The sequence below is a fragment of the Salmo trutta genome, chromosome 29, assembly GCF_901001165.1.
Source record: "Salmo trutta chromosome 29, fSalTru1.1, whole genome shotgun sequence".
Taxonomy (NCBI): domain Eukaryota; kingdom Metazoa; phylum Chordata; class Actinopteri; order Salmoniformes; family Salmonidae; genus Salmo; species Salmo trutta.
The window spans coordinates 12,319,796-12,331,811 of NC_042985.1; the positions used below are offsets into that span (position 1 = coordinate 12,319,796).

General features: G+C 42.6%; 1 protein-coding gene across 2 annotated transcripts in view; it reads right to left on the reverse strand.

Moving 5' to 3' along the window:
* Positions 1–12,016, reverse strand: part of LOC115166937 (lactadherin-like) — a 28,770-nt gene that overhangs the window by 16,514 nt on the left and 240 nt on the right. For both annotated transcript variants that reach the window (XM_029720889.1, XM_029720888.1), the window contains exons 2-3: positions 5,587–5,712; positions 4,350–4,481 (exon numbers count right to left, since the gene is read on the reverse strand). In XM_029720889.1, coding sequence (XP_029576749.1) covers positions 4,350–4,481; positions 5,587–5,712 — 258 coding nt within the window. The remainder of the gene's footprint in view (positions 1–4,349; positions 4,482–5,586; positions 5,713–12,016) is intronic.

Consider the following 12,016-nt stretch of genomic DNA (forward strand, 5'->3'; position numbering starts at 1 on the left):
CTACGTAACATTGCAAAAATCAGAAACTTTCTGTCCAAAAATGACGCAGAAAAATTAATCCATGCTTTTGTTACTTCTAGGCTCGACTACTGCAATGCTCTACTTTCCGGCTTCCCGGATAAAGCACTAAACAAACTTCAGTTAGTGCTAAATACGGCTGCTAGAATCCTGACTAGAACCAAAAAATTTGATCATATTACTCCAGTGCTAGCCTCCCTACACTGGCTTCCTGTTAAGGCAAGGGCTGATTTCAAGGTTTTACTGCTAACCTACAAAGCATTACATGGGCTTGCTCCTACCTATCTTTCCGATTTGGTCCTGCCGTACATACCTACACGTACGCTACGGTCACAAGACGCAGGCCTCCTAATTGTCCCTAGAATTTCTAAGCAAACGGCTGGAGGTAGGGCTTTCTCCTATAGAGCTCCATTTTTATGGAATGGTCTGCCTACCCATGTGAGAGACGCAGACTCAGTCTCAACCTTTAAGTCTTTACTGAAGACTTATCTCTTCAGTAGGTCCTATGATTAAGTATAGTCTGGCCCAGGAGTGTGAAGGTGAACGGAAAGGCTGGAGCAACGAACCGCCCTTGCTGTCTCTGCTTGTCGGTTCCCCTCTTCCCACTGGGATTCTCTGCCTCTAACCCTTTTACAGGGGCTGAGTCACTGACTTACTGGTGTTCTTCCATGCCGTCCATGGGAGGGGTGCGTCACTTGAGTAGGTTGAGCCACTGACGTGGTCTTCCTGTCTGGGTTGGCGCCCCCCCCCTTGGGTTGTGCCGTGGCGGAGATCTTTGTGGGCTATACTCGGCCTTGTCTTCGGACGGTAAGTTGGTGGTTGTAGATATCCCTCTAGTGGTGTGGGGGCTGTGCTTTGGCAAAGGGGGTGGGGTTATATCCTGCCTGTTTGGCCCTGTCCGGGGGTATCATCGGATGGGGCCACAGTGTCTTCTGATCCCTCCTGTCTCAGCCTCCAGTATTTATGCTGCAGTAGTTTGTGTCGGGGGGCTAGGGTCAGTCTGTTACATCTGGAGTATTCTCTTGTCTTATTCGGTGTCCTGTGTGAATTTAAATATGCTCTCTCTAATTCTCTCTTTCTTTCTTTCTTTCTCTCGGAGGACCTGAGCCCTAGGACCATGCCTCAGGACTACCTGGCATGATGGCTCCTTGCTGTCCCCAGTCCACCTGCCATGCTGCTGCTCCAGTTTCAACTGTTCTGCCTGCGGCTACGGAACCCTGACCTGTTCACCGGACGTGCTTGTTGCACCCTCGACAACTACTATGATTATTATTATTTGACCATGCTGGTCATTTACGAACATTTTAACATCTTGACCATGTTCTGTTATAATATCCACCCGGCACAGCCAGAAGAGGACTGGCCACCCCTCATAGCCTGGTTCCTCTCTAGGTTTCTTCCTAGGTTTTTGGCCTTTCTCAGGAGTTTTTCCTAGGGAGTTTTTCCCAGCCACCGTGCTTCTTTCACATGCATTGCTTGCTGTTTGGGGTTTTAGGCTGGGTTTCTGTACAGCACTTTGAGATTTCAGCTGATGTACGAAGGGCTATATAAATAAATTTGATTTGATTTGGAACCAAAAGACCAAAGGACAGATTTCCACCGGTCTAATGTCCATTGCTCGTGTTTCTTGGCCCAAGCAAGTCTCTTCTTCTTATTGGTGTCCTTTAGCAGTGGTTTCTTTGCAGCAATAAGGCCATGAAGGCCTGATTCTCACAGTCTCCATTGAACAGTTGTTGAGATGTATCTGTTACTTGAACTCTGTGAAGCATTTACTTGCACTGCAATCTGAGGTGCAGTTTACTCTAATGAACTTATTCTCTGTAGCAGAGGTCTTCCTTTCCTGTGGTGGTCCTCATGAGAGCCAGTTTTATCAAAGAACTTGAGGAAACTTTCAGAGTTCTGAAAATGTCCAGATTGACTGACCTTCATGTCTTAAAGTAATGATGGACTGTCATTTCTCTTTGCTTATTTGAGCTGTTCTTGCCATAATATGGACTTGGTCTTTTACCAAATAGGACTATCTTCTGTATACCAACCCTACCTTGTCACAGCACAACTGATTTGCTCAAATGCATTAAGAAGGAAAGAAATTCCACAAATTAACTTTAACAAGGCACACCTGTTAATTGAAATGCATTCCACGTGATTACCTCACGAAGCTGGTTGAGAAAATGCCAAGAGTGTGCAAAGCTATCAAGGCAAAGAGTGAAACATCTCAAATATAAAATATATTTTGATTTGTTTAACACTTTTTTGGTTAGTAAATGATTCCATATGTGTTATTTCATAGTTTTGATGTCTTCACTATTATTCTGCAATGTAGAAAATGGGAAAAATAAAGGAAAACCCTGGAAGGAGTAGGTGTTTGGCACATTTGACTGGTACTGTATATTTTAGAGGCTGAAATATAACGCATTACTACTCAAATATTAAAGTTTCCTTTGCAGCACAAATAGGTAAGTTGTTTTTCAAATTCGACTCACACTGAGCAGAAATTAGTAGGTTAGTAGAGTATTCCATGTCAGCTCAACAATTTACACATGTTAAGTCCAGCAAATGTGGATATTTAAGCTACATAGATTTCTTGAATGTTTTACAGTGTCGATAGGTGAAAGGTATGTGGTGGAACCTATGCTGTTGCCTGTTACTTATCCAATTTGGTTGGATCAGTGATTCCTCTGAGGAAGGATGGAAACTATCCAATTTGTAAGTCGCTCTGGATAAGAGCATCTGCTAAATGACTTAAATGTAATGTTAAATGTATTCAAACAGGATCCAATACTTTCAGAATGCATTGTTCTGGCCAGTCAGTGTTCTCTCTCTCTTTCACACACACACACACACACACACACACAGTATTTAAAGCCCATCCATCAGCAGCCCACGCTTCACCACATCCTGGGTGTGTCCCTGGGATGCACTGCAGGCAGTTACCTCTCCTCACCATAGAAGGGTTTAGAACACTCATTCTTAGGTTTTTGTTATCCAAATAAATGTTGTAAATGTCATCATAACGACATCACTGTTTTTAAAGGGGCAATCTGCAGTTTCAATACAATTTACATTTACATTACATTTAAGTCATTTAGCAGACGCTCTTATCCAGAGCGACTTACAAATTGAAAACAATAACAAAGACACCCAGCTGCTGTTTTGGTTAACAGCTGAGGGAAGGGGCTGGAGAAATCAACATATTTCTAATTCATGGACAGAGCTATGGATACAAGGACTGTCCATACATGATCTCAAAATGATAGTTTTAACCATGTTTTTAGGCTATACAGTTTTTGGCTGCAATTCATTTGTTTACAAACAAAGGAGTACAACAAGTTTATATATTTGGGGTTCTAATAGGGTACGCCAGTTGATCTAAACTCATGGGAAATGGGCATGTTTAATTCATTTTAAAAGTCTAAAGATGGATGTATTTAACACAGATTGCCCCTTTAATGTTACGTCATAGTGTGAAGCCAAAAAGACATTTCCATATCATGTGGATAATACAGTTGTTTTTAATCCATTCTGCTCCATGTAAGCACTTACAAAAAGCCCCTTTGGATATGAGTGTCTGCTAATGACTGAAAGGTAATGTCTTTTCTGTACTACTCACATATTTAACATTTATTTTAAAAAGTAAGGGCCAGATTGGACCCCCAGTGAAGGTTAAAGAGCTAAATCACAACTTCTTCAAAAGCTGAGATCACACTGAACATCTTATGCCTTCCAAGCAGGAGATTGAAAGGAGATTCATATCCACGATTCACCCAGTCATGCTGCATTTAGTCAAAATGGCTGAAAAGCGCTTTTTAACTCTAAGAGACTTGGGTGGGTTGCCATTTCCTCATTAGCTAACAGCTCTCCAATGAGCTGAATGAAAGTCTTTCATGAATCATGAGCTCACCACAATGCTTTCTTACACTCATTCACAGAGTGGAAAATGTCTCAGGCGTTTCCAACTTTTACACCCATTAATGTTAATAATACCTCAACACGACCTGCCATGACACACCATTCAGTCTGTCAGTTTGTTGTTTTGACCGGAATGGTGGAAGTTAGGATTGGGGTAGTGGATCCTACCCAAGCCAAGCTCTGGTTCTCCTCACCTTAAACAATTTGGCATTAATTGTTTTCAATTTAAAAATGTATCTTAAGACAACAATCTAGGGGAAACGCTGAGTAGCACAGACATGTTGGCCATGTTCGACTACTTCCCTATTACTTTCACCAATCCAACCAACCAATTCAGATCTGGGATTACTTGAAGGAAGGAAAGCCCGGGTCGGCAGGGCGAATTAGGACAGGACAGGTACAGTCACAAGTAAGGAACTTACTGATCTGGCAGTGCACACCCTCGAAGCCAGGCTGGCATTTACACACGTACTCGCTGAACACGTCTCCTCGTCTGGTCGGAGTGATGACCTCACACGACCCATCATTCCTGCAGGGGTTGGGAATGCAGGGACCTAAGGGAGGATTGACCAATTATAAAGACGGGACAAGCTCCAGGAAAAAAATCGAGAATATGCTTTATTTAATGAAAAACAGTCAGGTTTAATTAATGAAAGACAGTCAGGTTTTGTGTTACTGACTTGTTGCACCCTCGACAACTACTATGATTATTATTATTTGACAATGCTGGTAATTTATGAACATTTGAACATCTAGGCCATGTGCTGTTATAATCTCCACCCGGCACAGCCAGAAGAGGACTGGCCACCCCTCATAGCCTGGTTCCTCTCTAGGTTTCTTCCTAGGTTTTGGCCTTTCTAGGGAGTTTTTCCTAGCCACCGTGCTTCTACACCTGCATTGCTTGCTGTTTGGGGTTTTAGGCTGGGTTTCTGTACAGCACTTTGTGATATCAGCTTATGTAAGAAGGGCTATATAAATACATTTGATTTGATTTTGATTTGATTTAAAGAACAGAAATGGAAGCCAGCGCCTGGGTGCCAGTCAAAGAAATTAGCTTTGCTTCTAAAAATGAAGTGATAAGACCAAAATCTCAGTATACTGAGTATATTGAATTGTCCCATTTGAAACTCAAAGCTTTGTAAATACGTCCGCCTGCCTTGACCATATTTGCCTAGCTTTACTCCTTCTTACCAGTCTCATTGACCTGTCTTGACCATATTTGGCTAGCTCTACTCCTCCTTACCAGTCTCATTGACCTGCCTTGACCACATTTGGCTAGCTCTACTCCTCCTTACCAGTCTCATTGACCTGCCTTGACGACATTTGCCTAGCTTTACTCCTTCTTACCAGTCTCAATGACCTGTCTTGACCATATTTGGCAAGCTCTACTCCTCCTTACCAGTCTCATTGACCTGCCTTGACGACATTTGGCTAGCTCTACTCCTCCTTACCAGTCTCATTGACCTGTCTTGACCATATTTGGCAAGCTCTACTCCTCCTTACCAGTCTCATTGACCTGCCTTGACGACATTTGGCTAGCTCTACTCCTCCTTACCAGTCTCATTGACCTGTCTTGACCATATTTGCCTAGCTTTACTCCTCCTTACCAGTCTCATTGACCTGTCTTGACCATATTTGGCTAGCTCTACTCCTCCTTACCAGTCTCATTGAGGTGGCAGGTGTCTCCAGTAAAAGCATCAGCACAGATACAGATGAATGGGTCCTCCCCCACCCCGGTCACACACGTCCCTCCGTTATGGCAGAGATTCACTTCACAGTAGTCTCCTGGAAGAGGGGGAGCGAGAGAGAGAGAGGGAAACGGGGGAGAGGGGGAAGAGACAGTGGTAAAGAGAGGGAGGGGGGGAGGAAATAAAATGAGGTGAGAGAGAGGAGTGTCAGAGGGTGGCCCCATAAAGGCACGATATGGAGCCTCCATGCACCTGCCATGTTTTAAACAGTTTGACAATCTGTGTCAAAAGGCAGTCACACCTCACCCCAATGGCCTCTCCATTACATGTGATCAAGCATATCTTACATCACAGCATGAAGAGTTGGAGGCTTGATAAGGGACGTCCCTGGACTCCTGGCCCTGTATTCACAAAGCATTTCACAGTAGGAGTGCTGCTCTAGGGTCAGTATATTCTTTCAGATCATAATGAATAAGATGACACGGGCAGGGAGGACCTGATACGAGGTCAGCACTCCTACTCTGAGACACTTTGTTAATACAGGCACTGGCACTCTAACGAGTGTCGTTTCCCTCCATGAACACAAAGGAGATGTGGTGATGTTGAGGGCCCATGTTAGCTGGGAGGTCATAGAGGGCCTAAGTCCTGACTCACAGAGCACAGGAAGGAGAGGACAGAAACATCCAGAGGGAGACAGGTGGTTTTATGTTCAACTAAGCCAAAAGTGACCTTACTATTCCATACTATTCCAATTCATAAAACAGAATAATAGTTGCTTTACAATGGGTAGGTTCAATGACATACAGGAGTTTGAAGAGGTGAGCTGAGAATGGTCATTAGAGTTGACAATCATGAACAAGCTCCCTGCCTGAGAAAAATAGTTGGTGTGCTCCCTGTCAAGTATTGCTACGTAGCTTATTATAGAGTTACAGGAATACTTGATGTAGTTACCCTCTTGGTACAATGTAATTACTAAGTGTTTTAGATACCCAGGTCTATGTAATGTAGAGGGCTGCATGGTGGGGATCTCACTCCTCTCACCATTCACCTGGGCTGTTCTATTCATCAGTGGGTTTTACAGCCTCGGTCAACCTTTTGTAGTGAGCATACTGGCTTTACTACCAACCGACAACAGACACGTTACAGCATGAACACCAGCGTTAAAACACTTCCTTTGAGGAGCTGACAAAGGGGTGAGAGAAAGTGTTGTGTTGAAAGTGTACGAGGAATTTCATGATTTTGTGGAGACTCCTATACTCTTAGAAAAAAAGGTGCTATCTAGAACCTTAAAGGGTTCTTTGACTGTCCCCATTGGAGAAACATTTTTGGTTCCAGGTAGAACCCTTTTTTGTTCCATGTAGAACCCATTTGGTTCCAGGTAGAAACCTTTTTAGGTTCAATGTAGAACCCTTTCCACAGAGGCTTCTACATGGAACCCAAAAGGCTTCTACCTGGAAACCAAAAAGGCTTCTACCTGGAAACCAAAAAGGCGTCTACCTGGAACCCAAAAAGGCTTCTACCTGGAACCCAAAAAGGCTTCTACCTGGAACCCAAAAATTCCTCTGCTGATTACACTCAGGAAAGGAAGGGGATGGAAAGGGGAACAGAAGTGACACCTGTCTTTGAGTTTGTGGTTCATGACAATAAATCATCAATGGTATCAACCTGTTTCAGTTTCTTTCACCAATTGTCAGCTATTCAAGTGGAACGCGACCCTCGTGTTGGGTACAGTCGTGGCCAAAAGTTTTGAGAATGACACAAATATTAATTTTCACAAAGTCTGCTGCCTCAGTTTGTATGATGGCAATTTGCATTTACTCCAGAATGTTATGAAGAGTGATCAGATGAATTGCAATTAATTGCAAAGTCCCTCTTTGCCATGCAAATTAACTGAATCCCCAAAAAACATTTCCACTGCATTTCAGCCCTGCCACAAAAGGACCAGCTGACATCATGTCAGTGATTCTCTCGTTAACACAGGTTTGAGTGTTGACGAGGACAAGGCTGGAGATCACTCTGTCATGCTGATTGAGTTCGAATAACAGACTGGAAGCTTCAAAAGGAGGGTGGTGCTTGGAATCATTGTTCTTTCTCTGTCAACCAAGGTTACCTGCAAGGAAACACGTGCCGTCATCATTGCTTTGCACAAAAAGGGCTTCACAGGCAAGGATATTGCTGCCAGTAAGATTGCACCTAAATCAACCATTTATCGGATCATCAAGAACTTCAAGGAGAGCGGTTCAATTGTTGTGAAGAAGGCTTCAGGGCGCCCATGAAAGTCCAGCAAGCGCCAGGACCGTCTCCTGAAGTTGATTCAGCTGCAGGATCGGGGCACCACCAGTACAGGGCTTGCTCAGGAATGGCAGCAGGCAAGTGTGAGTGCATCTGCACTCACAGTGAGGTGAAGACTTTTGGACGATGGCCTGGTGTCAAGAAGGGCAACAAAGAAGCCACTTCTCTCCTGGAAAAACATCAGGGACAGACTGATATTCTGCAAAAGGTACAGGGATTGGACTGCATCATTTTCTGTGATGAATCCCCTTTCCGATTGTTTGGGGCATCCGGAAAAAAGCTTGTCCGGAGAAGACAAGGTGAGCGCTACCATCAGTCCTGTGTCATGCCAACAGTAAAGCATCCTGAGACCCTTCATGTGTGGGGTTGCTTCTCAGCCAAGGGAGTGGGCTCACAATTTTGCCTAAGAACACAGCCATGAATAAAGAATGGTACCAACACATCCTCCAAGAGCAACTTCTCCCAACCATACAGGAACAGTTTGGTGACGAACAATGCCTTTTCCAGCATGATGGAGCACCTTGCCATAAGGCAAAAGTGATAACTAAGTGGCTCAGGGAACAAAACATTGATATTTTGGGTCCATGGCCAGGAAACTCCCCAGACCTTAATCCCATTGAGAACTTGTGGTCAATCCTCAAGAGGCGGGTGGACAAACAAAAACCCACAAATTCTGACAAACTCCAAGCATTGATTATGCAAGAATGGGCTGCCATCAGTCAGGATGTGGCCCAGAAGTTAATTGACAGCATGCCAGGGCAGATTGCAGAGGTATTGAAAAAGAAGGGTCAACACTGCAAATATTGACTCTTTGCATCAACTTCATGTAATTGTCAATAAAAGCCTTTGACACATTTCCGAAATGCTTGTAATTATACTTCAGTATTCCATAGTAACATCTGACAAAAATATCTAAAGACACTGAAGCAGCAAACTTTGTGGAAATTAATATTTGTGTCATTCTCAAAACTTTTGGCCATGACTTGAGAAGCATTTAGCTACACCACCAGAATTTTGCTACACCTGCAATAACAATGAAGTGCGTGGGTGCAAAATAACATATGTTCTGCTTTTTCTGCTGCTTGGATACTAAGAAATACATTTAAACACAGCGAAAGATTAATCTCGGAACCCAGAACCTAAACTTGCGTGCAGGCTGGTCAGCTACAGTATGTTAACAGTCTGTCATGAGAACTAGCCAAAGATTATTGCTCTGGGTCCAGACAGACACACTGACATGTTAAATGGACTGTGCATTTCATTCTCACCTCCCCCTGTGCTTTACTTCACTAATAGAATGTGTTTGTCTGCTAAACTAAAAGAATGCAGGATTCCCAACATTATAAACAGACCAGGGATATACTGTACCTCAAAGTGGATTCCCATTTTCCTCATTTCAGGAATGACCAACACTTACAAAACACATCAAATCAAATGTTATTGGTCACATACACATATTTAGCAGATGTTATTGCGGATGTAGCAAAATGCTTGTACACAACACTAGGGTCGCGTTCCACTGCTCAGACGTTGCATGCATCAACCAATGGTTGCTGCGTGCCAGCCACTTCATTGACTGTGTCATCGACTGACAGATTGATGTGGTTATCTGATAGGTAACATACCTATACAGGCGTTGTAAGATCTGACAACGTCTAAGCAGTGGAATGCGACCTAGGTGTGTCGAGGGTCAGGGGGCTTGAGCCAGGTATACCACCTGAACCGATCAATACACAACATGGACAGGTGGTTGAGGTAAACATTCCTGGCGCACAAATAAGGGTGACTATACAGAGCTCATTCTATCACCAGAGAGAAACTGATGATTCTCTAAATTCTCTGAAGATAATCTGAAAATCTCTGCATTATAAGTATTCCAAGAGATGTTGCAAAGAAACATATGTTTTGTTGTATAGTGATGCGGATATAATTGAGCACATTGTTGCCTAAGCTTACAGGTAGACCTTTCATTACAGTAGCCATACACTCTTAGAAAAAAGGGTTCCAAAAGGGTTAATCATCTGTCCCCATAAGAGAACCCTTTTTGGTTCCAGGTAGAACTCTTTTGGGTTCCATGTAGAATCCTTTGTGTAAAGGGTTCTACCTGGAACTCAAATGGGTTCTACCGGGAACCAAAAGGGTTCTACCGGGAACCAAAAAGGTTCTTTAAAACAGTTCTATGGGGACCCTTTTAGGTTGTAGATAGCAGCTATGTAGACAGATAATGCTGCTTTACAGCGGGAACAGGTAACATCACATACGGATGATTCCTATTCAATCGGTACAGCTTCTTATACACTTTCTGTGAAGCATATCTTATGGAAATACAGTATTATTGTGTGTACATTAGGACTAGTAGAGAACAGATCCTACTTGGGGGTGGCAGGTAGCCTAAAGGGTTAGAGAGACAGGCCAGAAAGCGGAGGGTTGCCAGGTAGAATCACAGGCCCGACAGTACAAATCTGGTGAGAATTGAATATCCTAGCTGCCATCTGCTCCAGGGGTGCTGCACAGCGGCTGACCCTGTGCTTCCAACCCTTCTGTGTGCATTGGGGTGGGTTGAGTAACAAAAATACATTGCTAACCATATCGTTACATTTAAGTACAGGCTTGACAGTCTATCATCAAAAATCACATGGCAACAATGTCTGAGTCTGGCGTTCAATTACATACATTGACTCTTTGGGGTGCCCTAAAAATAGCAGACAGGACTGAAATAATACCCTTCACACTTTTGAAGCACCAACTTTGATGATCTTTTAGGTTTATGGGGGTTGTCATCACTAGAACCATGGTCTGAACAACTGCACTCACCTAGACCATTTGAGAGAGGTACAGCCCTCTGGATTGGATCAAGGAATTGTCTGAGGCAAAGAGCAGCAATCTTCACTATCTAAATTCTAGTGATTTTTTTTAGCTAAGATTAGACAGACAAAATATTTTTAGTGGTGATACGTGATAAATGTTTAAAATATGATTTACACAATTAAATGCATAAAAAGGATGAAAGCAGAGCTTGAAAAGTGTGTTTGAGTAGGTGAGAAGGAAAATCACTTGACTGAAAGCACACCTCAAATGTAATTCTTAGCTGAGTAATGCAGGGAAATTTTATTCATGATGAGAGTTAAATGATAAACTAATCATGGATCATAGAAACTGACATCCCTTCATTTTACAGACCTGACTACACAAAAAAACTAATAAGTCATGACAAGAAAATGACAGTTTCCTGATGAAAAAGATTTTTCATCCCGTTATGTTTATCATCCAGCCCACATTTGGATTCCAATCTCCTGTGACATTTAACCTTTTCACTGAGACCTACGGGAGAAAAGTTGGGACATTGCATTGTAAGTGTCTGATGCAAGAGGTATGGGCCAGAGCAGTAAATACAAGAGAGTTGGACATGAGAGTGACAGGCAAAATCAGCAGTTATATCTGGCATTAATGAAGTGTTGGCCTACAGACAGTTACTTTGCTTAGTTATTTTACAGTGAAAAATAGTCATCTGAATAAAATCAATACAGGTAAATGATACAAATATGAACACCTGTGAGTAACCAGTATGTGTGTGAAGGAAGGATGCCAGAAACTTGTTGTACTCAACAATATTGTTGGTTGAAACAGTGTACTGTACAGTAAGTTTATATTTGTATCTGATATAAAAGTAGAGGGCTTTATGTTTCTAGAACCTTAGATGGAGTCTTTGGCTGTTTTGTCTGTCAGAGCCAGTCTACCTCTGAATGTAACACATAAGGTCCTTGCACGTTAAAGGGACAATCTGGAGTTGCTACATCCATTTTTGGACTGTTAAATGAATGACATATAGCCATTGATTATTAAAGAATAGCATTTGTAAATGCTTCATGAACTTCATCAGAACCCAAAATTTAAGCTTGTTTTAATCCAATGTTTGTAAACAAAGTCAATGTAAATATACACTGTAGGTCTATAGCGTTAAAACTATAATTTTGATCTCATGGATGGTCAGTCCTCATGGATGGTTAGTCTATCAGTGAATTTGAGTGGTTATATTTCTCAAGCTACATCTTTCAGCTGTTTACCAAAACGAGTAGCGGTTCAGCCGCTTTGTTATTGTTTGAACTCCG